The 27204-nt window shown below is 43.0% G+C and overlaps 1 protein-coding gene and 1 long non-coding RNA gene across 6 annotated transcripts in view; both read right to left on the bottom strand.

Annotated features, from left to right (window-relative positions):
- The window catches only part of ABCC5 (ATP binding cassette subfamily C member 5), a 120050-nt gene extending 104556 nt beyond the window's left edge, over positions 1–15494 (bottom strand). The window contains exons 1-3 of one of the 5 annotated variants that reach the window (XM_064279328.1): positions 15196–15494; positions 11373–11554; positions 7188–7331 (exon numbers count right to left, since the gene is read on the bottom strand). In XM_064279328.1, the coding sequence (XP_064135398.1) occupies positions 7188–7331; positions 11373–11501 (273 nt within the window). In that variant the 5' untranslated portion in view covers positions 11502–11554; positions 15196–15494. Of the gene's footprint in view, positions 1–492; positions 2546–7187; positions 7332–11372; positions 11555–15195 lie in introns of those variants that run through there. The other 4 variants (XM_064279339.1, XM_003412881.4, XM_010592811.3 and 1 more) reach the window with 4 other exon arrangements.
- Positions 15495–22912: 7418 nt separating this feature from the next.
- Positions 22913–27204, bottom strand: part of LOC111751424 (uncharacterized) — an 84724-nt gene continuing 80432 nt past the window's right edge. The window contains exons 7-9 of the long non-coding RNA XR_002786480.2: positions 26474–26635; positions 25941–26048; positions 22913–23429 (exon numbers count right to left, since the gene is read on the bottom strand). This is a non-coding gene — a long non-coding RNA (uncharacterized LOC111751424). The remainder of the gene's footprint in view (positions 23430–25940; positions 26049–26473; positions 26636–27204) is intronic.

Raw genomic sequence — 27204 nt, 5'->3', positions numbered from 1 at the left:
CTCCTTCATCGGCTCTCCTTCCTAACAGCATGGCCAACCCAGGTTCGTATTTTTGACTTTGGAAACACAGGGGCACAGACATACCACATACCCTTAGTCCTTAAAGAAATACTTTTAGAGTCAAATTCTCTAGCAGTGCAATGTACTAGGCAAAATTATTTTCTATAACATAGTTGTCTCTGGGTAGAAGGGATCATTTTAAGGATGATTTTTTTTTTTCCAGCTCTCATCTTCTGCATTCTGTAAATTTTCTATAATAAGCCCACATTTCCTTCATAATAATAACATACCTTAAAATCCTATATCCTGGTAAGAGGTGAGACCCACACCCTTGATGGCTAGGTAGGATACATATGCTATATGCCTCCGCTCACCAAAACAGCTCAAGTCAATAATGAGGAAAACTCCAACCAAGGTTCAATGGTCAGTCTAACACAGAATACTAAACACTAAGTAAAGGTCACTGAGTTTTATGAACACTTGCTTTGTTACCTTTCCTGGAGGCAAAATGGTCTAACTGGGTAGAAAGAAAATTCCCCCAATGGTACACTTCTGAGAGACGGGAAAAAAGCAAGAGCGGATATAACGACACATGAACTTCAGCTGACTTCTGCTTATTGTTCATTCTTCCTCCTTTGCTGCACACTAGGCCAGGCATGCCAGTGGAAGAAGTACAGCCAGAGTGCTCCTCAGAAGTGAAGATGGCGAGATTTCGTCTCATGTACTTCGGACATGTTTTCAGGAGGGACCAGTCCCTGGAGAAGGACATCATCCTTGGTAAAGTAGACGGTCAGTGAAAGAGAGGAAGACCCTCAGTGAGACAGATTGACACACTGGCTGCAACAATAGGCTCAAGCATAGCAACAACTGTGAGGATAGAGCAGGACGCCATGAGTCAAACCGACTCGATGGCACCTACCAACAACACGCAGAAAACAAGTCATCACAATGAAAAAGCTTATAAAATCATCAGATAGCTTTGTCTTGCTTTTTCTTTTTTTATAAAATATTAATTTAAAGCAACTAAAATCCAAACTCCTTAGCCTATTACCCAAAAACACGCATCATCTACAACTCACTTACCTATCCCCTTATAGCTCTGATTTTACATCCTTTACGCTCAAAGCCCTGGTGGCACAGTGGTTAAGAGCTACAGCTGCTAACCAAAAGGTCAGCAGTTTGAATACACCAGCCACTCCTTGGAAACACTATGGGGCAGTTCTACTCTGTCCTATAGGGTGGCTATGAGTTGGAATTGACTTGACAGCAGGGTTGGTTGGTTGGCTGGCTGGTTATGCTCAAAGCCAACAGGGCCTACTTGTCTGTATCACAACTCTTCTGCCTAGCACGTTCTTCAGCTCTCCAAATTACCCATTCTTCAAGTCTCCAGTCAACTACTACCTCCTCCTAAGGTCTTGCCTGATCCCAAAGATGTGAGCACTCTCTCCTTCTTATTAATTTCCATTATACCTTAATTGCAGAATCTGTATACATGAGTTTAAGCTTCTGTTGGGGTAGGGGTGGTAGGGCGGGCAGGCCTAGCCTCAGTTTATCTTTATTGCCCCAGACCACTTAGCTTGGTGCTTCTCATGCTGGTGAAGAATGCTCCGCAGAGAATGCTAAAATCAATAAATGTTGCATCTTAAAAATAAAAAAATGCTAAAATGACTGCTGAATAAATAAATAAAGTTTGCATCTTTGAAAACAAACAAACAGGCTTGGCAGAGTCACAGGATCTCCACGTGCTGATATGAACTGATACCAATGCAGTGAGAAGCTGGGGAGCTGTGCCTGGACAATCATGCCTCAGGCACAGTCAGAGTGCTAAGGTGCAGCCTAGACGTAAATCTTCATGTTCACTGACACAACGCCAGCCTAATTCCTGCCAAGCTTAGACCTCAGGCTCAAAGAACTAACAGCAACAGAAGGCACCCCTGTTAGCACTTCAGGATTACAGAATACCTGCTAAGCATCAAACTGTGTGTGGCTATAAGCATTAAATTAAAAGACCCAAGGGGTGGATGTGCAAATGCATAAGTTTAACCCTAATTGACTCCAAGCAGATGTAAAAAAGAAAACGCATTGTTGCCAAGTCGATTCCGACTTATAGCGACCCTATAGTACAGAATAGAACTGCCCCACAGAGTTTCCAAGGAGCGCCTGGTGGATTCAAACTGCTGACCTTTTGGTTACCAGCTGTAGCTCTTAACCACTGAGACACCAGGGTTTTGGGTACTACAAATATTTGAAAACCTGACTGGTAAAAACATGTTTTTCAAAGAGTATGTCAGAAGAAAAAATTTGTCCCAATACTAAGTAATGGGCAAACCGTGTACTGGGCATCTTTGCTTACAACTTTCAGGGGGTGAGGGGTAGGAAAGGAAGTACTAGCTTAGTCTGTCTAAAATCAGAACTTGCTCTTGGTGCTTTGCTTCTGACTTCTGTCTTACACAGTTTCATCTAACTGCAGAGTGGTTGCTATGAGTGGGAATCCACTGATGGCAACAGGTACAGGGATACGAACGGTGGTGAATGAAATCTTGTTTTTCAGTTAAGAGCTACAGATGTATCCTTACCTTTTGTTCCTTGGAGATACTGTTTTTTCAATCTCTGGTAGATAACAGGCATACCTGGCATCTGGGAGGCCCTGTACTGAGAGACTTCCTCTACGACAACTGATACAGAAATGATGGTTATGATCATGTGATATGTGATTGCAATCCCTACCCTATTAGTTCCCTTTGTCAGCACACTGAAAACATCCGACCCAAGTTTAAGATAAATTTATTCAAGAAATTTTGTTTTTTGGCAGCTTGGATGCAAGAAGATTCTAGGTGGTATGTGGATTTAAAAAAAAAATTTTTCACATCTATGCGTTCACTTCAATGTGTATAAAAATACGTTACATAAACCTGTGATTTTATTGCTTAGGTGAACGCTGAGCAAAAAAAAAAAAAAAAAAAAAAGTGACTAGATTAAAGTCAATATTTTAAGTAAAAAAAAGTACAGAGGGTACAAGGATACAGCAGGAGTCAAGAAAAATGGTGTGTAAATTTAAAAGTGTCAGAAATATAAATGAGTAATGAAAATAAAATTCAAGTGGACTCCTGAAATTTTATACAACTGGTATTAGCCATCCTGTTTCTTCGGGATAAGGATTCCATTACATGGAGGAAACCTGTCGTGGTGGCAGACCTCATAATTTAGGGTACAAAAGCCACAGCTATGACTATTTCCAGTCCTTCTCCGCCTATGCAGGAAAAGCTTGCTGCGGCCGCTGCACATTTGAATGCCAAGTTTGCTCTAACCAACGGGACAGGGACCCTGTCCCCTGAAATTTAACAGGAGCACACTCTAGCTGGCCAGGTTCCAACCCCTTCCTGCTCTACAGCCATCCTTGGGCAAGCTTGCTTGCTCTCAAGACTTCATTCATCTACATGGACTCAGCAACGCCTCCAAAAATGTTTCCCTTCATAATTTTCACCAACACTCTATCTATCCACCAATAATTTTACCTGGATGTACTTCAAATTCAACATATTTAAAATCAAACTCATTCTTACCTCCCAAACCTTCTCCTTCTCTTCCCATATGCCCACTAATAGTTTAAAATCATTACCACCCATGCTAGGCCCCTAATGTCTCCCTCCCCTTCCAGAGATGCCCCTTGATCCTTTCCCTCTCCCCCTCCGCCCCACTACTGTGCTCTGAAACAGACCCCTGGCCTCTCCCTTCTGGACAGGCACTGCAGCTTGCTTACCGCCTCCCTGCTTCCAGATTGTACTCCATTGCTTCAAGACTAATCTTTCTAAGATAAGAATCTAGTCTTAAAAATTCCTCCTCTGTTAGCCATCTGAGAAGTTAGCCATCTGAGAAATGCAAACTAAGACAGCGCCACAAACCAATCAGAGCTGCTGCAGTAAAACACAGTGACAAGGCCCAATGCTGGTGACGATGTGGAGAAACTGGGTCACTCACACATGGCTGGCAGGGCTGGAAAATGGTACAGCCCCTCTGGAAAAAACACTGCAGTTTCTTAGAAAACTCAACATGCACTTACCACACAAAAAAAAAAAGTTGCCATCAAGTTGATTCCAACCCATAGCAACGCTATACGACAGAGTAGACCTGCCCCATAGGGTTGCCCTATAGGCACTTACCATACAACCCAGCAATTGCTCTCTTGGGTATCTATATCAGAGAAAAGAAAACTTACGTCCACACAAAATCCTGTACCTGAATATTCAAAGCAGCTTTATTTGTAACAGCCCAAAACTGGAAATAACCCAAATGTCCTTCATGGACAAATGGTTAAATGAAACTGGTACATCTGAAACATGGAATAGATCTACTCAGCAATAAAAAAAAAGTGAACTATTGGTACATGCAACAAATTGGATGGATTTCAAGGGAATTATGTGGAGTGAAAAGAGCCAATCTCAAAAGGTGGGACACTGTATGATTCCATATATATAACCCATTGCTGTTGAGTCAATTCCAACTCATAGTTACCCTACAGGACGGAGCAGAAATGCCCCACAGGGTTTCCAAGGAGCAGCTGGTGGATTTTAACTGCCAGCCTTTTGGTTAGCAGCTGAGTTCTTAACCACTGCACCACCAGGACTCCAGTTAAAAGGGCATCACTGGGGAATTGAACCCTGATTTCCCGCGTGACAGGCAGGGATACTCACCACTAGACTAACAAGCATAGCGTCCATATATGTAGCACTCTTAAAATGACAAAATTACAGAGAGGGAGAACAGATTAGTGGGTGTGAAGGTGGGGAGGAAGGTGGCTGTCTCCATAAAAGGGGAGATTTTTGTGATGGAACAGTTCTGTACGCTGAGTGTGGCAGTGGTCATATGAATTGTCATGGATTGGCTTGTGTCCCCCAAAAATATGTGTCAATTTGGTTAGGCCATGATTCCCAGTATTGTGTGCTTGTCCTCCATTTTGTGATTGTAATTTTTTGTTAAAGAGGATTAGGGTGGGATTGTTAAGACCCTTACCCAGGTCACATCCCTGATCCAATGTAAAGGGAGTTTCCCTGGGGTGTGGCCTAAACCATCTTTTATTTCTCAAGAGATAAAAAGGAAAGGGTAGAGAGCAGAGAGGGGAGATCTCATACCAACAAGAAAGCAGTGCCAGAAGCAGAGCATGTCCTTTGGGCCCAGGGTTCTTACATGGAGAAGTTCCTAGTTGGGGGGAAGACTGATGAGAAAGCTGACAACAGAGAAAGCCTTCCCCTGGAGCTGATGCCCTGAATGTGGACGTTTAGCCTATTTGACTGGGAGGAAATAAACTTCTCTTTGTTAAAGCCATCCACTTCTGGTATTTCTGTTTTAGCAGCACTAAGTGACTAAGACATAAATCTACACATGTTAAAAAGTTGCATAGAATACACACACACACACACACACACACACAAAAATGCCTGTAAAACTGGTGAAATCTCAGATATAAACCCATAAGCGGCTGATATTTGACAAAGGCCCAGTGTCAGTTAATTGGGGAAAAGATAGTCGTTTTAACAAATGGTGCTGGCATAACTGGATATCCATTTGCAAAAAAATGAAACAGGACCCATACCTCACATCGTGCACAAAAACTAACTCCAAGTGGACCAAAGACCTAAACATAAAGACTAAAATGATAAAGATCATGGAAGAAAAAATAGGGACAATGTTAGGAGCCCTAATACAAGGCATAAACAGAATACAAAACATTACTAAAAATGACAAAGAGAAACCAGATAACTGGGAGCTCCTAAAAATCAAACACCTATGCTCATCTAAAGACTTCACCAAAAGAGTAAAAAGACCACCTACAGATTGGGAAAAAATTTTCAGCTATGACATCTCCAACCAGCGCCTGATCTCTAAAATCTATATGATTCTGTTAAAACTCAACCACAAAAAGACAAACAACCCAATTAAAAATTGAGCAAAGGATATGAACACACACTTCACTAAAGAAGATATTCAGGCAGCTAACAGATACATGAGAAAATGCTCTCGATCATTAGCCATTAGAGAAATGCAAATTAAAACTACGATGAGATTCCATCTCACTCCAACAAGGCTGGCATTAATCCAAAAAACACAGAGTAATAAATGTTGGAGAGGCCGTGGAGAGATTGGAACTCTTATATACTGCTGGTGGGAATGTAAAATGGTACAACCACTTTGGAAATCTACCTGGCATTTCCTTAAAAAGTTAAAAATAGAACTACCATACAACCCAGAAATCCCACTCCTTGGAATATATCCTAGAGAAATAAGAGCCTTTACACAAACAGATATATGCACACCCATGTTTACTGCAGCACTGTTTACAATAGCAAAAACATGGAAGCAACCACGGTTGGATAAATTATGGTATATTCACACAATGGAATACTATGAATCGATAAAGAACAGTGATGAATCTGTGAAACATTTCATAGCATGGAGGAACCTGGAAGGCATTATGCTGAGTGAAATCAGTCAGAGGCAAAAGGACAAATATTGTATAAGACCACTATTGTAAGATCTTGAGAAATAGTTTAAACTGAGAAGAACATATTCTTTTGTGGTTACAAAAGGAGGGAGGGTGGGAGAGGGTTATTTACTGATTAGATAGTAAATAAGAACTACTTTAGGTGAAGGGAAGGACAACACTCAATACATGGAAGGTCAGCTCAACTGGACTGGACCAAAAGCAAAGAAGTTTCCTGAATAAACTGAATGCTTCGAAGGTCAGCAGAGCAAGGGCAGGGGTTTGGGGACTACGGCTTCAGGGGACATCTAAGTCAATTGGCAAAATAAATTCTATTAAGAAAACATTCTGCATCCCACTTTGAAGTGTGGCATCTGGGGTCTTAAATGCTAACAAGCAGCCATCTAAGGTGCATCAATTAGTCTCAACCCACCTGGATCAAAGGAGAATGAAGAACATCAAGGTCACAAGATAATTATGAGCCCAAGAAACAGAAAGGGCCACATGAACTAGAGACTTACATCATCCTGAGACCAGAAAACTAGATGGTGCCCGGCCACAACCAATGACTGCCCTGACAGGGAGCACAACAGAGAACCCCTGAGGGAGCAGGAGATCAGTGGGATGCAGACCCCAAATTCTCATAAAAAGACCAGACTTAATAGTCTGACTGAGACTAGAAGAATCCCGGCGGTCACGGTTCCCAAACCTTCTGTTGGCCCAGGACAGGAACCATTCCCGAAGACAACTCATCAGATATGGACTGGACTGGAAATGGGTTGGAGAGAGATGCCGATGAGGAGTGAGCTACTTGTATCAGGTAGACACTTGAGACTGTGTTGGCATCTCCTGTCTAGAAGGGAGAGGGGAGGGTACAGAGGGTTAGAATCTGGCAAAACGGTCACAAAAGGAGATGCTGGAAGGAGGGAGTGGGCTGACTCATTAGGGGAGAGGAAATGGGAGTATGTAGTAAGGTGTATGTAAGTTTATACGTGAGAGACTGACTTGATTCGTAAACTTTCACTTAAAGCACAATAAAAATTATTTTAAAAAAACTGGTGAAATCTCAACAAGGCCAAAGGATGGTACTGATGTCAGTACCCCGGATGTGACACTGTCCTAGACTTTTACAAGATGTCACCACGGGGCGGGGGGAGGACTGAGGGAGGGTATATGGCATGTCTCTGTATTATTTTTTACAACTGCATGTGAATCTACAATTATCTCTAAATAAAAAGTTAAAAACAAAACCCCTCCTCAATAATTTCAAACAGGTCCCCAACACCCATAGTAAAAAAATCCTTAGCAAGGTGTGCAGAATACACCCTAATCACACCCTTCATATATATTAGTTACTCTAAGAGCTAATATTAACTGAGCGCTGGTTATGTGCTAGGCACCATTCTGAATGCTTCGTATGTATTCCCTCACTCAATTCTCAGTGACCCCACGGCTTAGGTACTAGTACGATCACCAGTTTACCAAAAAATCACTTAGGCAAAGATGAGGTTAAGTAACTACCCTAGGCCTAAACATGCTCATATACTTTCCCTGTACTTCTGGGCCTTTACTTCTAATGCCTGGAAAATCTCCTCATGCTAAACCTCCTAACAGTGAACGTTTAATCATCCTTCAAGGCCTAGCTCCAATGTTACCTTGTGACTTTTTCCAGATTTAACTGTTACACTCAGAATCTGAAATGTAAATGAAAGTTCAACTAACTTCAGGTTTAGTCCGAAGGACATGAAGAAAAGTGTAAAACTGACAGCGAAGAAGGATCTGACGCTGATCACAACAAATCTTTCTTCAAAGGTAAGCCAGAGTGAGAAAGTATTCCACGATACAGTGGGAGCAGAAAAGACCCAGCAGTGAGAAGATGGCGATCAGTAAGCAAACAGCTTTCACACACCAAAGATGGACACGTAACATCAGGGCCAGTGTCAGTTGCGAAGTCCGTATCTTTTTCCAGTTTTCACATAACAAATACATGAACACAAACCTCAACTTCCTAAACCCAGTTACCCAGCCCCCCATTCTGTCTTTTTAGTTATCTTTGCATTTCAAGAAAAGGTACATTTTTCTTTTCCTCAAAAGAAAAATATTTTCTCCCTGAGGCACTGAATTGCTGGGCTGAGGGCTGTGGGAACCATGGTCTGTCTCGGGGAACACCTAGCTCAACTGGCATAACGTAGTTTATAAGGAAAATGTTTTACATTCTACTTTGGTGAGCAGCATCTGGGGTCTTAAAAGCCTGTGAGCAGCCATCTAGGATACTCCATGGGTCTCACCCCTTCAGGAGCAAGGACAAATGAAGAAAACTAAGGATACAAAGGAAAGATTAGTCCAAAGGGCTAACGGACCACATCTACCACAGCCTCCACCAGTCTGAGTCCAGAACAACTAGATGGTGCCCAGCTACCACCACTGACTGCTCTGACAGAGATCATAATAGAGGGTCCCGGACAGAGCTGAAGAAAAATGTGCAAAATTCTAACTCATAAAGAAAGACCAGACTTGCTGGCCTGACAGAGACTGGGTTAACCCTGAGAGTATGGTCTGTGGGCACGCTTTCAGCTCAGTAATGTAGTCACTCCTGAGGTTCATCCTTCAGTCAAAGATTTAACAGGCCCACGGAAGACCTGGTGGCATAGTGGTTAAGTGCTACGGCTGCTAACCTAGAGGTCGGCAGTTCGAATCCACCAGGCACTCCTTGGGAACTCTATCAGGCAGTTCTACTCTGTCCTATAGGGTCGCTATGAGTCAGAATTGACTCGATGGCAGTGGTAGTGGGTATAAAACAAAATGAGACTAAAGGGGCACACCAGCTCAGGGGCAAGGACTAGAAGGCAGGAGGGGACAGGAAAACCGGTAATAGGGAACGCAAGTTTGAGAAGGGAGAGTGTTGACATGTCATGGGGTTGTTAACCAATGTCATAAAACAATATGCATACTAACTGTTTAATGAGAAGCTAGTTTGTTCTGTAAACCTTCATCTAAAGTACAATAAAAAAATAAATAAAAATATTTCCTCCAGTTTAAAATGCACCTCTATTACGTCCCCTGGAGCCCTGGTGGCGCAGCGGTTAAGTGCCCAGCTGCTAACCAAAAAGTCGGCAGTTCCAATCCACCAGCCACTCCTTGGAAACCCCGTGGGGCAATTCTACTCTGTCCTATAGGGTCACTATGAGCCAGAATCAACTCTACAGCAACAGGCTCGGGTTTCTTTTTATTTCCCCTGGTGGAAACTAGATCATTATTTAAAGACCCCTTTACATTCACGGATTTACCTGAAAAAAACTTGATTATCTTACAACTATCTAAAATTGCTCCAAGAACCATCTGAAATATAAATGAATCTCTTCAAAGGATTGACACTGTAAACACAGACAAGAGAGGCAGAGGAAAAAGACAGTTTTGTTTAAGTACACAAACAAAGCTTAATGGCTTATATGTCCTCTCTTCCCCATGCCCTAACTTGTCTTCTCTTACATAAAGCCTTTTCAGAAGGCACCAACTTGTACCGTTGCCATTGAGTTGATCCCAACTCATAGCAACCCTATAGGACAGAGCAGAGCTGCCCAATAGGGTTTCTAAGGCTGTAAATCTTTTCTTTTTTTTTTTACAACTTTTTTTTTTTTAATTGTATTTTAGATGGTTTACAGAACAAACTAGCTTCTCATTAAAGAGTTAGTACACATATCGTTTTATGACATTGGTTAACAACCCCATGACATGTCAACACTCTCCCTTCTCGACCTTGGGTTTCCTATCACCAGCTTTCTTGTCCCCTCCTGCCTTGGCCTGGTGTGCCCATTTAGTCTTGTTTTATTTTATGGGCCTGTCTAATCTTTGGCTGAAGGGTGAACCTCAGGAGTGACATCATCACTGAGCTAAAAGGGTATCCAGGATCCATTCTCTCAGGGTTTGTCCAGTCTCTGTCAGGACAGCAAGTCTGGTCTTTTTTTTTTGAGTTACTATTTTGTTCCACATTTTTCTCCAGCTCTTAAGGCTGTAAATCTTTACCGAAGCAGACAACCACAATTCTCTGGAGGAGCAGCTGGTGGGTTTGAATCACTGAACTTTCTATTAGCAGCTGAGCACTTAACCACTGCACCACCAGGGCTCCTGAAGGCACCAAATCGTACAACCCACTGCTGTTCAATCAATTCCAACTCATAGCAACACTATGGGACAGAGCAGAACTGCCCTGTAGGGTTTCCAAAGAGTGGCTGGCGGATTTGAACTGCCGACCTTTTGGTTAGCAGCCCTAGCTCTGAACCAGGGCTCTGAAGGCACCAAAGAGGGGTAAAAATGGAAAAATGGAGAATGCAAAGGAAGCGATACATGGGAGGCTCAGCCACCTTCTCCTTTCATTTCTTGTTTACTATGAACCAGTGGAGCCCTGGTGGTGCAGTGGTTAAGAGCCTGACTGCTAACCAAAAGGTCGGCAGTTCAAATCCACCAGCCACTCCTTGGAAACCCTACAGGGAAGTTCTACTCTGTTCGACAGGGTCACTACAAGTTGGAATCAAGTTTTGTTTGGGGTTTTTGATGAACCAGTGACTCGTTCATGAGTTACCATAAATTCATAAAAGTGATGATCAAAATTCGCTAAGGAGCCCTGGTGGCAAAGTGGTTAAGAGCTCAGGCTGCTAACCAAAAGCTCAGTAGTTCAAATCCACCAGCTGCTCCCTGGAAACTCTATGGGGCAGTTCTACTCTGTCCTATAGGGTTGCTATGAGTCAGAAGAGACTCCACGGCACACAGCAATACAATAAAGTCGCTCAGGAAAAATAAATTCCTTTTTGAATTGCACATCATACAAAAAATAAGAGGTGTGGCCTAGTACAACAAACAGATAAGAAAAGGGACTCTTAGAAAAGGGAAAACTGACCGGACGAGTTCTCTTGAACTTGGATTCCTCCCGTTCTCTCTGCTGCCCGGAAGCGCCGGTCCTTTCACTCACATTTCTAAACCCAGGGCTGGGGATGATATACTCTTTTCCAATGTCAATATCCTTCATCTTCTCGGAGTGAAGGGGCCAGGGTTCAGACTCTTGGTTTCACGTCAGAATTTCTGAAATTAAAAATTCATTAAGACCAGGTATTACCTAAACTGCTTAGTCATATGCTAACGTGTTTTAAAGTAGGAAAAAAAGGTAAAAATATCTAAAATTTTCCACTGCTGTATCCATAAAATTGTAATTTTTCCCCAAAAAAAAAAAACTTCAGTACCATTTTTTTAAAGAAAAAAACATTCAATACAATACAGTAAAGAAGAATTACCTTCAACAATCTCTAAAGGAAAAAAAAAAAAGATTAGAAAAAATGAATGGGCAGCCATCCTCTTTAAAAAACTATGCTCAAATTCAGTGTACACAGCATTTAGACAGGTGTTTAAAAAAAAGAAAAGGCTTCCTGGAAACAATTTAAATTTGTTCCCAACATTACAAACACCACAATTTTAAAATGGACACCATTTCCCCCACTCAATTTTATTAAATGAAAACTTACTTACAAAACACTTATTCTACCAAAGATATATACATTTTCTGCATTTTTACAATTAGCTCCGTGAAGTTAAAAAAAACCCACTGCCATCGAGGTGATTCCGCCTCCACAAAGTTACGAAGCTAAAATACAAAAAAAGGGTTGTATCTTAGCATTAAAATTAAATTCCCCCGCTGAAGATGTCCTAAAACTAGATAGCAGTGAGGGTTTGCACAACTCTGAGGATGTCCAGAAAAACACTGAATCCTACACTGTTTAAAGGGGTGACTTTTATGGTATGTAAATTATAACTCAATCAAGTTGTTACTTGAAAACAAAAACTAAATAGTTTCCACCCTAAATTCCCATGTCTTACTTAGTGTCTACTTGAAACTCTTGCTCTAAACCACTGCCTGCCTAGCCCAGTGCCTGCCTAGCTAACTCTAATCCCTATCCTGTATCAATACTGGTCGCTTTTAAAAAATACGCACCAAAAAAAAAAAAAAACCCATTGCCAATTCCAGCTCATAGCGACCCTACAGGACAGAATAGAACTGCCCCCTAGGGCTTCCAAGAAGGGCTGGTGGATTCAAACTGCCGACTTTTTGGTTAGCAGTCGGGCTCTTAACCACTATACCATCAGGGCTCCATACCTCTCTAAAACATTCCCCACCTCCCTGCACTCTAAGATGGGGCAAAGCTTCCCAGATAAAACAGATCCACTTTCATACCAGCCTCACTGGAAATTAAAGAAGTGTAGCTGCCCTGCCTTTCGGATCCCACGAATCCCTGTCACTGACTTAAAAGCACTACTTCTGCAGCACAGAATCCTGACAGCTACAATTTATTCTTCAAGGTATCAAAAGAAAAAAAAGAACACTGACTACAGAATAAAAAGGACTAAATCTCCTCCACAAGAGACGTATTTCCAGCACAAAGAAAGCTTGGTGTCTTGTCTTTCAGAAGTCTGCTTCAAGTATGGTAAGTGGATATAGCTAAGTTACTTATCTCAAAAAAAAAAAAAAGGTCACCTTGTCCAATGACAAACTGCACCATAAAGAACAGCAGCTTACCAAGCCAGAGCAGAGCAACCACATCAGTGAGCCCTCATTAAGCCCCAACTATAAACAGATCTGGCATCTGCCAGTGTCCCCAAACACCCTGCGTAACCCTTCTTGTTACAGGGATCAGGAAAGCCTGACCTTCCTCTCCAAAAGTTCTCTAGCCTAGCTGGTTTTCTGGAAGAGGAAAAGACTAGTCCTACTTTAAAAAAATGTGGGGGAGGGGGTTTGCAAGAGAGGAAGCGAGATCACAATACCAAATGCCACATCAGGAAAAAGATGGACACTGTCCCAGTCATCTAAGACCCTTTGATAACCATGGTTTCTTTCAATCACTTTATGTCAAAGGATAAAGCAGTATAGTATCAGAACAGCCTATGAGCAGAGCACCAGGGATGAAATGACTTCCCTGTTAGGATACAAATAATCACTGGTTTGTGCCCGTTGTGGCTGCTACGGTAAGATAGTGCTAAACATTTGGGCCCAAGAGACCAAGCTAGTCCACGTATGAAAGGTATAGGTATAGGGGACAGTTTTCCTTTGTCTCTAACACCCTGTCTCTTTAATTTCCTGGGGAAAGAGGCAAAGCCATGAGGGTTCCAGGACCTGAGTAGGTACAAAAGAACTGTCTCTTGGCTTTGAACATAAGGATACCATCTTCTTGTGTATCAGGGATATAAGACAGGACACCCCACACAGAGACCAGCGAAGAATTAGGACTTGAACAGACACAAGGCCCAAATCTGAAACAAGCCAGACTTTTTTGGATTCTATTTGTATTTTCCTATTTTCTTCTGTTCTCCCTTAAAGTTGTTTAAAAAAAAAAAAAAAGTCTCTTAAAAATGCTAGATTGCCCCAGCTATCAAGAATAATCAAAGTGGGAGAACTCTCAATGAAGTGCTCTGAAATTGAGAGTTGAGGCCACCGGCTTAGCCACCTTTTTATCAAGACTCTTTCCAGCGATAAAAAAAAAAAAAAACCCAGTGCCATCGAGTCGATTCCAACTCATAGCGACCCTATAGGACAGAGTAGAACTGCCCCATAGAGTTTCCAAGGAGCGCCTGGCGGATTCGAACTGCTGACCCTTTGGTTAGCAGCCGTAGCACTTAACCACCCAGTGATAAGAGCACACATATTCTCCCTGCACGGTAATGCAGACAAAACTGCACCGGGCAGAGGGCGCACAGGATTCCAAGAACTGCAACTGGCCAGACTGGTGTTTCCAAATTGCCTTCATGACAGCATTCCTCAGTAGGTTTCTGAGACCTCAGGAATCTCGCCCTGGGCCCTGAGCTGCACGGGATCCTGGAACTAAAAGATCACACCGTAACACGAGGGACTCGGTCCTATTTACCACTCCTCCTGTAACCCACTTGTTGCGCCCTCCCGGCTTCTGCACCTTTCATTTACTCTCGCTGAGGACCCCAGTATCACCTTCAAAACCTTCTGGAATTGGGAAGTCATTCCTGAGCCCATCCGCCCCCTGCCGTCTGTGCAGAAACCTAATGACCGCTTATAACGAACACAGAGCAGCATGCAGTTGCGTGATGAATGTGGGAAGGGCATTGGGGGACAGTACGTGTAGGTTCGGTTCCCGGCTCTGCCGCGAGTTTGCGGTGCGTGTTTATGTCACGCACAACCATTTACGCATCTGCGACAACAGGAGGATGACTTCTCAGGTCGATGGCAGCTCAGAGTCTCCGGCCTGCGGCTTGAGCAGGGGCGCTCCGGGTCTCCCTCCCCGGAACCTGGAGGATGGGGGCTTCTCGAGGGCCCGCTTAGCCCGGGATGACCCGCTCCTAGGGCGTTCCCACGGCCAGCTGGAGCCTGGCCAGGCGATGCCGAACCACACAGCCGGGCGCGGGCGCAGCACCCCCTGGTGGCCGGATCCGGGGATGGAGCCAGCACCCCTGACCGCTTGTCTCAGCCGAGCCCGCTGCCTTCCACCCAAGAAGCTCGCCACGAGCCCCCGGGGTCGCATCCCGAGGAGGAGGCGTCGGGAGACCAGAGGGAGGACCAAGAGCAGAGCGAGGCCAAGCTCCACTTCTCAGATCCCCAGCTCCCCCGAGCAGATCAGAGCCCCGAGCACATCCCCAGGATACACGCGGAGGTGACCCCAGTGACAGCCGAGAGAGAAGGAAGGGGTGCTGCGGAGGCCTCCACCTACCTGCGCCCCAGCTCCTGCAAGGCCGCGCCGGCCACTCAACCACGCTCCCGAGCATCAGCCCCTGAGCAAAACAAGCCTTTATAGCAGCATGGGCGCCACAGCGCGCAGGCGCGCAACACAAAGACTCCCCAAGGCGAATGGGAATTGTAGTTCGCCTTCCAGGCGTCCGCGGCTCTGCGCGCGACAGAGGACTACATTTCCCGGAAGCGCTGATGGGGCCCTGGAGGAGGTGCAGACTGTTCCTCCTTTCCATCGCGCTCCCGGCTGTGCGCTGTCCTTCCCGGTGCCTCTGCGACTGGGTCTGGAACCTTCTGTGAGGACGAGTGCCCCAGTGCGCACCCGGGAGGGTGGACTGTAGCCCTGTGATCTCGGGCAGAGCCGCCCTGGCGGTGCGCGGCGCTTATGCAGCGGAAAACGCCGTGAAGGTCATTGCAGCTGCATCTGCGTCTGCCTTGGAGAGTCGTCAACACGACCGGCCAGCCCCAGATCTCACCTGCTGTTAACGTTTCGCTTGCTGGTGGTTAGACCCTGCGTTCTAGGCAGATACTGCCTCTCTCACTTTATCGCAACTGCCCGCCCTGTAACATTGTGCTGCCTGGTTTCTGGATAATGAAATGTTAGGATCACAGGCTTAGAAGTGGCAAGAGCCTTAGAAATGGTATGCTTGCTAACCCATCCTTTTTTTTTTTTTTTTTTTTTTTTAAATGAAGCGGAGGTACCCAGAGAAGTTACCCTATTTCTCTCTGTCCTTCATCTGTGCCTTCAACATCAAAACATGCCCACAGTTACGATGTACCAGTAAAATCCCGTTGCCCTTGAGTTGATTCTAATGGCAGCCCCATGTGTGTCAGACTAGAACTGTACTGCACAGGGTTTTCAGTGGCTTATTTTTCAGAAGTGGATCACCAGGCCTTTCTTCCAAGGTGCTTCTGGGTGGGACTCAAACATCCAACCTTTCTGTTAGCAGCGGAGCTGAGAGTGAGAGTGAATTAACCCTTTGCACCACGCAGGGTCTTGACCTACCGTGTACCTGGTGCTTTCCATACGTTTCTAGTTTCATTTAATCTCCATAACAACTCTGTGGGCAGGTATTATGGTTATCCATTTCAGAGATGAAAAGAGAGAGAACGAGTTAGTGTGAAGACACTAACCTGTCAGAAAGGTGAAGTAGTTAGTTAACTCATTGTTCTCTTGCACAAAACCAATTATAAACCAAACCCACTGCCCCCAAGTTGATTCCGACTCATACCACCCCTATAGGACAGAGTAGAACTGCCCTGTAGGGTTTCCAAGAAACAGCTGGTGGATTCCAACTGCCGACCTCTTGGTTAGTAGCTGAGCTCTTAACTGCTGCGCCACCAGGGCTCCACTCTTGCTCAAGGATGGATTAATAGACCAATGCAATTGAAAAAAACCTAAAAACACGTATATATGTAAACTTGATTTATGACAAATCCTAACAAATCAGTAGGGAAGGGAAAACGATTCAACAAATAGTGCTGGGAAAATTGGTTATTCATATGGGAAAAAAAAAAAACTCAGAGATTCCTACTTCATACTACACAGAAACATCAATTCCAGGTAGATCAAAAGCCTCACTGTGGAAGGGAAAACTTTGAAACTTTTAGTTATGAGCTTGGAAGTAGGGAAGAACTTCTTAAACAAGATACAGGAACAAATAATAAAGATAAATTTTGCTTATATTTATTTGCTTTTTAATTTTAATTTTTTTATTGTACTTTAGATGAAGGTTTACAGACCAAACTAGTTTCTCATTAAACAATTAATATGCATATTGTTTTGTGACATTGCCAATCCCATGATATGTCAACACTCTCCCCTTCTCGACCTTGGGTTTCCCATTACTAGCTTTCCTGTCCCCTCCTGCCTTCTCCTCCTTGCCCGTGGGCTGGTGTGTCCATTTAGTCTTGTTTTGTTTTATGTGCCTGTCTACTCTTTGGCTGAAGGGTGAGCTTCAGGAGTGACTTCATTACTGACCTAAAAGGGTGTCCTGGGGCCATACTCTTGGAGTTTCTCCAGTCTCTGTCAGACCAATAAGTCTGGTCTCTTTGTGTGTGTGTGTGTGTGTGTGTGTGTGTGTGTGTGTGTGTGTGTGTGTGTGTGTGAGTAAAAATTTTGTTCTACATTTTTCTCCAACTCTCTCTGGGACCCTATACTGTGATCCCTGTCAGAGCAATTTGTATATTAATTGTTTAATGAGAAACTAATTTACTCTGTAAACTTTCACCTAAAGCACAATTTTAAAAACATTATAAAACATAAATATTACTTTAAATGCATACAATTCTGTATTACAAAATAAATTCTCTAGCTCTTTGCCTGAGAGTTGGAATATATCACTCCCAAATTCACAACACAACTCAGTAAGAAAATGGAAAATAACCCAATAGGAAAATGATATAAACAGTTCACAGAAAAGGAACTCTGAAAAGCCACTTAATTATGAAAAGTCACTCAATGTCACTAATAACCATGGAAATGAATATGAAAACAGCAATAAGCAAATAAGTGTCATTTTATGCTCACCTAATGGGAGCCCTGGTGGCACAGTGGTTAAGAGCTCAGCTGCTAACCAAAAGGTCGGCAGTTCGAATCCACCAGCCGCTCCTTGGAAATCTATGGGGCAGCTCTACTCTGTCCTACAACGCTGCTATGAGCCAGAATTGACTTTGATGGCAATGGGTTTTTTTTTGTTTTGTTTTGTTTTTTGGTTACTAGGATACCATGTCAAAGATTGGGAGAAACAGGATGCCTCATACATTGCTGGTAGAGTGAGTATAAATTGATAAAATCACATTAAAGAGCAATTTGGCCAAATTTGTGCGTCGAAAATAGGCTGTCTTGTTAGACCTCCAATAGTGTTGTTGTGTCCCATTGAGTCAATTCTGACTCATAGCGACCCTATAGGACAGAGTAGCACTGCGCCCACAGTATTTCCTAGGCTGAAATCTTTACAGGAGCAGATCGCCAGGTCTCTTCTCCCATGGAGCCGCTGGGTTGGTTTGAACCACTGACCTTACAGTTAGCAGCCAAATGCTTAACCAATGTACCACCATAGCTCCTAAACCTCAAATAAAAAAAAAAAATACCTCAAATAGACCCCTAAAATTCAGTGGCTTACAATTAATGTAATTAATATCACTAAGCTGTACATCTGTAAAAAGTTGAATTGGCAATTGTTTTGTGATGTATATTTCTACAACAACATCATCAGCAAAAGAGGAGCAGCTGCTGATGCTGCTTATGTATAACCAAACACGTCATGGAACATGTTTTCTTGGTTTGGAGGTTTAGGGTCATGGTTTTATGTGTCATCCCAGTTGATTGGCCTAACGTCCTATTGTTTCTGTTCCACTTCCTAGTTCATTGCATGTAGTGTCTGGGGTCTTAAAAGTTTGCCAGCAGCCATCCAAGGTACAACAATTGGTCTCTATTAGCCTAGAGCAACAGAGGAAGAAGGAGTCAGGAATAGGAGGAGGAAATGGAATGTTTGGTTAATTGCCTCCATTGCCTCCTTTGCCACGAGACCAGAAGAACTGGATGGTGCCCAGCTACCATTACTGAACGTTTTGATCAAAGATTCTATAAAAGAACCCTGATCAAAAGTGGGGGAAATGCAGAATAGAATTTCAAATTCTCAGGGAATTCAGCCTTTCTGGAGCCACTGAGCCTGGATGAACCCCGGAAACTACTGCCCTGAGATGATCTCTAAACCTTAAACCAAAAATATCCCCCTGAAGTTTTCTTTAAAACAAACAATAAAAAAAAAAAAAAAACCAGTGCCATCGAGTCAATTCCAACTCACAGCGACCCTACAGGACAGAATAGAACTGCCACATAGAGTTTCCAAGGAGCGCCTGGTAGATCTGAACTGCCGTCCCTTTGGTGAGCAGCCATAACACTTAACCCCTGTGCCACCAGAGTTTCCAAAACAAATGATAGTTTAACTTAATTAGTAAAGACTGTCTTAAGCATTATGCTCTTTTAAAGAACTGTCTATATGGGATCAAACTGACAACAGCTATTCCAAAGGTTAGATAGGAAACTTGGCAGGCAGTGAGGTCCTTGTCTCTTCTGACCTCCTACTCCTGGGCAATCTTTATGTGCCTTGGCATCTGTCTTCCCCCAACTCTGCTCTGCTTGCTTGTTTAATCTCTTTTATATCTCAAAAGAGATTGACTCAAGATACACCCTACACTAATCCTTTCTCGTTAACACAACAAAGACAACCCAGTTGCATCATTAGGGTTGGTGTCACTCAGTGTGGTAACTCATGGTGTCACCCCCCCATAATGGGCAGGGCTGGCTAGCAGGAACCCCCCCACCATGGGCAGAGCAGCCTGGCATCACGCAGCCTGCTGCTCCTAGGCCCGCCCACCACCGCTCGCCACAGCTCCTCCCCTCTCCCACTAGCCAAGGTGGAGACCCTCCTCTCTGCCCAATGGTGGGCGCTTCAACCCCACCAGCAACCTGACGAGCAGGTGACAGTGGGGGGTTGGGTGTGGTGTTGATGAGTTACCACACTGGGTGATGGGTGACACCAACCCTAGTGACACCACTACCTTGGCAGCCCCTCCCACAGCAGCGCTGGCCCCACCCCTGCAGGCCCTAGGGTCATTTTGGTGTCATCCTTTCTGACAGTGTCGGGGGTGCAGTCCATATCCCCCTAGTGATGCCACTAAGGCAACCCATTCCTAAATGGGATTATAACCATAGGCATACAGGTTAGGATTTACAACATACGTTTTGGGGGGGACATTATGAGTCGGAATCGACTCCACGGCACTGGGGTTGGGGATTCAATCCATAATACCTGCCATTGAAAGGTCTTAAAGGGTGACTGGGCTAAGGGTTGAGATGATCAAATTTGCCTTTGAAAACTGCGCCGTGGCTGGCAATATGGAGAAAGAATTAGAATCAGCCAGAATGGAAGAGAAGAGTCCAGCTGGGAGTGACCACTGCAGTCCAGGGAACAGATGACGGTGGCTGGGATGTGGGTTGTGGTGGCAGGGATGAAGAGAAGTGGATGGACTTGAGAGAACTGTAAGAGGTAAAATCCATAGAACTTGGTGACCAATTAGATATCAGGGTGAGAGAAAGAGGTGTCAAGGGCAGTGCCTAGGTTCCTGGTTGAAGGCGTAGATAGTTGGTGGTACCATTCATCGACAAGAAAAGTGCTCTACTGAAATAGCCTCCCGACACCGTCCCCTACCCAGCTTGTCAGGAACTAATGGAAATGTTAATGATCACTCCCACTGTAGCACTCGCACTGAACACTTCTGTCCGTTGGTGGTGTTGTTAGGTGCCATGGAGTCGGTTCCAACTCATAGGGACTCTATCCGTATACAACAGGAGGGAACACTGCCTGGCCTGCACCATCCTCACAGTTGTTGTTATGCTTGAGCCCATTGTTGCAGCCGCTGTGTCAATCCGTCTCGTTGAGGGTCTTCATCTTTCTTGCTGACCCTGTACTTTACCAAGCATGATGTCCTTCTCCAGGGACTGGTCTTTCCTGATAACATGTCCAAAATATGTGAGACGAAGTCTTGTCATCCTTGCTTCTAAGGAGCATTGTGGCTGTACTTCTTCCAAGACAGTAATAAAGACAAAATTTCTCTTTTGCAGATCAATTTTGCAATGAAAGCCATTTTCATGGAATGAGACTTCGTTTTTTAAAAGTGGGTTAATAAATCTAATTTTTTACCTGACATCATGGAAACAGAATAGTGTGGCAGAGTAAACCATGTCTTTAATGGTCTCAGGCAAATTTGAAAAGAAGGGGAGATGATTTAATACGTAAACAATGCCAAATGAAAGTCATATGACAACACAGAAAAACAAAACCTGTTTGCCAGGAGAACTGCTCCATAGTGTTTGCGTGGCCGTACTGTTTACGGAAGCGGATCACCAGCTCTTTCTTCCAAGGTGCCGCTGGGTGGGTTTGAACTGACAACCTTTAAGTTTGTAGTCAAGTGCAAACCATTTGCAACCCCCAGGGCCCAAATGACACAATAACATGTTATATAACACAGGTTTCACAGTACTTGAAATAGAGAACTGTGACGGGAAGCTGAGTCTGCAAAGGGCACACAGAAGTCCAGGCATGTTATGATGAGTCACGTCCCATATTCACATTATGAAGGGAAGTATTATGCAGTTCCTACTTCTGTAGAAACAACTTGCCAGTGTTCACTAGCAATAACAGTAGTAGTTAGTATGCAATAAACAATTGTCTTTTTTAAGTTTCTAAGTACTGTATCTTGAGATGCACAATCAACTTGATTGGTTCTTCAGAATAACTGATAAGTGGTCAAAAACTAGCTCCTTGTTAAAAAAGAGGGGGGGGAATGGCAGCAGTGATCTAATTTTAGCAAACCAATACTATTTACCACATTAGTGTTGCATTCATTTTATAGTCTTGATTGTGTATAATTTGCAAATTTATTTTAATTTTATACTGGTGTGAGAGCTGTACCTATAAGGACTTTGTACATGACTTTATGAATACACATATTTAAGTAATATATAATATCCTTTCAACCATATTTATTCAAGCTGTATGCTGAGCAAATGATCTGAGAAGCTGGACTGTATGAAGAACACAACATGAAGATTGAAGGAAGACTCATTAACAATCCACATTATGCAGATGACACAACCTTGCTTGCCGAAAGTGAAGAGGTCTTGAAGTACTTACTGATGAAGATGAAAGACTACAGCCTTCAATATGGATTATACCTCAAAATAAATAAAACAAAAATCCTCACAACTGGACCAATAAGCAACATCATGATAAATGGAGAAAAGAGTGAAGTTGTCAAGGATTTCATTTTACTTGGATCCACAATCAACACCCATGAAAGCAGCAGTCAAGAAATCTGATGTACTCCGTTGGGCAAATCTGCTGCAAAAGACCCCTTTAAAGTATTAAAAAGCAAAGATGTCACTTTGAGGACTAAGGTGTGCCTGACTCAAGCCATGATATTTTCAATCGCCTCATATTCATGCAAAATCTGGACAATGAATAAGCAAGACCAAAGAAAACTGACATACTTGAATTGGGGTATTGGTGAAGAATACCATGGACTGTCAGAAGAATGAACAAAACTGTCTTGGAAGAAGTACACCCAGAATGCTCCTTAGAAGTGAGGATGAACATTAAACTATTAAAGTTTGTCTCAATTACTTTGGACATATTATCAAGAGGGACCAATCCCTGGAGAAGGACATCATGCTTGGTAAGGTAGAGGGTCAGCAAAAGAGAGGAAGACCCTCAACAAAGTGGACTGACACAGTGGCTGCAACAATGGGCTCAAGCATAGCAAGGATTGTGAGAATGGTGCAGGACCAGGCAACTGACTCAGCCACACCTAACAACAAGAACAATGTAAATTAAGTCAACATCAGGGGTTTGAGAGAATTGTTTACCTTAAAAGAGGGTGGAGCCTTATTTAGTTTGGGAACACTGGGCTATAGAATAAAACCAAACCTTAGCTTGATATACAAGGTCCTCCGTGACCTGGCCCCACATAATACCCCATTTCACTTCCTGTAACTCTCCTACTCAAATCTGAGGTCCCAACAGCACTGTAATTTCCATGTTTTTACAGAACAACCTTCTAAGTCTACTCAGCTAAAACAAACATCCAGGCCCATTGGCAGATTTCAGAATTTAATCCTCCCAAAATGATAATTAGGAAATTATTTGATCGATTGAATAACATTTTATTGATGTTATTGGTACAGTATTTCTAACGTCTCTTAATGATAAAGGGCCCTGGTGGTACAGTGGTTCAGAGCTTGGCTGCTAACCCAAAGGCTGGCAGTTCAAATCCACCAGCCACTCCTTGGAAACCCTAAGGGGCATTTCTACTCTGTCCTATAGGGTCACTATGAGTCTGAATCAACTCAAGGACAACAGGTTTGGTTTGTTTGTTTGTTTTCTAATGAAAATGTGTGTGTTAGTTATCTAGTGCTGCTATAACAGAACTACCACAAGTGGATAGCTTCGACAAAGAGAAATTTATCCTCTCACAGTCTAGTAGGATAGAAGTCCCAATTTAGGGCGTCAGCTCCAAGGGAAGGCTTTCTCTGTCTGCTCTGGAAGAAGGTCCTTGTCATCAATCTTCCCCTGGACACACTCTGCTCCAGGCACTGCTTCCTTGGTGGTATGGGGTCCCCACTCTCTGCTTGCTTCCCTGTCCTTTTATCTCCTGTAAGATAAAAAGGTGATGCAGGCCACACCCCAGGGAAACTCCCTTTACATTGGATCAAGGATGTGACCTTAGTATGGGTGTTAGAATCCCACCCTAATCCTCTTTAACATAAAATTACAACCACAAAATGAAGGACAACCACACAATACTGGGAATCATGGCCTAACCAAGTTGACACACATTTTGGGGGGACAGAATTCAATCCATGACAGTATGTATGAGGAATTCTGCCACATTATCATGAAGTATTGGCTGTGCATCTGTCAGGCCATGGCATGGAAGTCAACAGGGTCCCATTAAACCAGAGAACACAGAATCCATACCCCAGCCAAGAGGGAGCCTTATTGTCAACACTGGGCTAGGCAGACTAGAAGAATGGACACCCCCAGTCATTCATCCCTCAAAAGTTCTCAAGTGTTTTGCTTTGTAAATATGAATTTTTGATCAGTAGAAGATATAAATAACTTTGGTCTACACTTACGATAATAATCTTTTCCGCATGAATGTCATTTCAGGAAAATTTAAAAATATATGCAGGTTACATTTATTTTTCATTCAAAATAAAATTTTATTCAGTCCCAAGGGGAAAAAAAAATTCTTAAAATACAAATAATACATTTTATTGAATATGAGACTACCAATGAGAAAAATCTGCATTCTTTTTCAGCTACTAAAATGTTGCTGCCTGTGCTTATTTGAGAAGTAGCAAGATCAAAGCATCTTTTTTAAACTCTCATTCTAAAATTAGATCTAGGTGGATGACATATGGCCTGCAGCTGGCAGGTCATCACTGATCTAAAGGAGAGAAAAAAGACTCCTCCTTGAGTCAGTCAAGGTGTAGATTGCTAAGGGATCCAGAGACAGCTTGAATTCATATCCATTTTACTTTCTATTATGTTGTAAAATATTTATCCAGTTTCTTTTTTTAAACTTGTTGGTTTATTTATACACATACTATGTGCATTCTGTATTCTATCTATAGCAAATTCCAGACAAATTCCAAAAAAAAAAAAAAGTTTTTTTTTCCTTCTAGATTCATTCTATTTACCTAAAGCAGTATTTCCCAAAATATAATCCATGGACTTCTAGTCCTGCAAGATAGCGGAGAAGGAAGAGGGGTGGGGGAGGACTCCAAGGTCACCTAAGTTTGGGAAATGATGTATATGATATTCAAAAATCACATTAGCATTTTAATGAAGGCTTTGAGAAATAATACAATAATAAGAAACCTGTTTAGCCTTTTTAATTCAGCATTTCCCAGGCTTATTTGAACAGAAATAACAAAATATTTTTTTAGAAACAGCAATGTGAGCGTTCTGCAGAAATTGCTTTGGGAAATTTTGATCTAAAGTCTAAATGTTCATCTAAAGTCTAAAACTTTCTAAAAAGGAAGGGATCCTCAAATGAGAAAGAGTAATTCTGAGTAGAGGGATTAACCCAATCAGTACCTAGCTGAGCAAGGCTGAGGAAAAAGGGCTCTTATGCTCACGTGAGGTCCCCTGGTAGCCTAAAAACCCAGTGCCCTCTGGTTAAGAATTCAGCTGCTAACCAACAGGTTGGCAGTTGGAATCCACCAATCCCTCCTTGGAAACCCTATGGAGCAGTTCTACTCTGTCCTATAGGGTCGCTATGAGTCAGAATTGACTTGATGGCGACGATTTTTTTTTTTCTCTTGTTTATGCTCACAGGAACTGAGGTTGCTTTGTTCAACCCAGACATTTTATTTATTTATTGTACTTTAGGTGAAGGTTTACAGAGCAAACTAGTTTCTCATTAAACAATTAATACATATAGTGTTTTGTGACATTGGTCGCCAACCGCAGGACATGTCAACACTCTCCCCTTCTTGACCTTTAGTTCCCCATTTCAGCTTTCCTGTCCTCTCCTGCCTTCTCATCCTGCCCCTGGGCTGGTGTGCCCATTTAGTCTCATTTTGTTTTATGGGCCTGTCTAATCTCTGGCTGAAGGGTGAGCCTCAGGAGTAACTTCATTATTGAGCTATAAATGTGTCCAGGGGCCATACCCTCAGGGTTTCTCCAGTCTCTGTCAGACCAGTAAGTCTGGTCTTTTGTGTGTGTGTGTGTATGTGTGTGCGCGCGCACACATGCGCGTTAAAATTTTGTTCTACATTTTTCTCCAGCTCTGTCTGGGACCCTCTATTGTGATCCTGTCAGAGCAGTCAGTGGTGGTAGCTGGGCACCATCTAGTTGTGCTAGACTTCGACACAGACATATTAAGTTCAGAAGATTCCTTTCAGGCTGAAGCAACCTAGACAACTTGAGGCTAGCCAGAGTACAAGAACAACTAAGATTACTGCCACTTTTACAGTTATTTGTGCTGCAATTTATTACATAATAGCTTGTGATGAGCAAGGCACTGCATGTACACTATCTCTAAACCACTAAAACCCTTGCAAGTGAGGTTTCAGCCTCCTGGTTTTAGAGATGAGGAAACAGAGGTTGTAAGCAGTGACAAGATTCTTGTATAAACAGCATTTTGGTTTCTTACTGTATCAGGCCACAGCAATCTGTAAGCTTCTTCATTGAAGCAGCTGGTCTGTCTTCTTTCTCCAAGCCATGATCACCCTCCCTGAAGCCTTCCTTGCCAGAAATAATTCTAGAATAAAGCAGGTTAAACCACAGATGACCCTGGCCCACTTAACCATACCCGGTCTGGTTTCCACCACAAAGCAAATGATTGTGCACCCTGAGTCTGTCAAGATCTGTGATTGCCTGGAGCGAGGCATGGTATTTTAAAATTACTTCCCAAGGCTGGTTAAGAATCACACAAGAAGTGAGTCTTAGCATACAAAGGCAAACTCAAATTCTACAAAGGCCAAGCAGGAAGCATGCATTAGGGAAGCTGGTCAGGTCTCAGGCAATAGGGCAGATTGCTGTCAAGCAGAAATGCAGCTCCATTGTTGCTAGATCTTATTTCTTCAGATGAAGCCAGAAACACGGTTTTAACGTGAAATCTCCCAGTTTTTAAATGTTGACCAACGAATTTCTTAAAAACACAAAATCAAAACCAAGCCCACTCACGTTGAGTGAATTCCAAGGAACTGCTCCGTAGAGTCTCCAAGGCTGCTGTAATCTTTATGGAAACAGGCTGCCACATCTTTCTCCTTAGGAGCAGTGGTGGGTTCGAACTGCTGACCTTTCAGTTAGCAGCTGAGCACTTAACCACTTGCGCCACCAGGGCTCCTTTAAAAAGAAAAAAAAAAATTAGTAGGGCCCAAAACAACATAAACTTGTAGGCCAACAGCTCGTGACCTCTTCTTTAAAATCCTATGTCAACTTCTTCTAAGACCAGTATTCCCTCTGCCACGTCCCTCCTACCCCACTATTCATTTCCTTCATTCAGGAAACGGCTCCAATTGTTTCTGACACGCGTAAAACATCAAAAGGTGAAAACTTGAAGTAAGCGGGTAAAAGGGAATTCTCTATACTTCCTGCTCAATTTTTCTGTAAATCTAAAACTCCTCTAAAAAATAAAGTCTATTTCTTAGAAAAGCATACTGTAAGATGTATAGTAATCAGTTTGTAATATATAAATATGCAGTGGTGTGGGAGAAAGACCCGGCAATGTGCTTCCATAAAGATTACAGCCAAAAAAACCCTATGGGGGAGTTCTACTCTGTCACATGGAGTGGCTATGAGTCAGAATCAACTCAATGGCACACAACAAGAACAACACGAAGAGATAAAAAATTAGATTTTTATTAAGGAAAAAAAAAGAGGGTAAAGACTTGCCAGTATTGAAATCATTTTTT

This window comes from Loxodonta africana, chromosome 1, assembly GCF_030014295.1.
Source record: "Loxodonta africana isolate mLoxAfr1 chromosome 1, mLoxAfr1.hap2, whole genome shotgun sequence".
In the NCBI taxonomy this organism is placed as follows: domain Eukaryota; kingdom Metazoa; phylum Chordata; class Mammalia; order Proboscidea; family Elephantidae; genus Loxodonta; species Loxodonta africana.
Note: the sequence above shows the minus strand (reverse complement) of the source record. Positions and strands in the feature narration are given on the sequence as shown.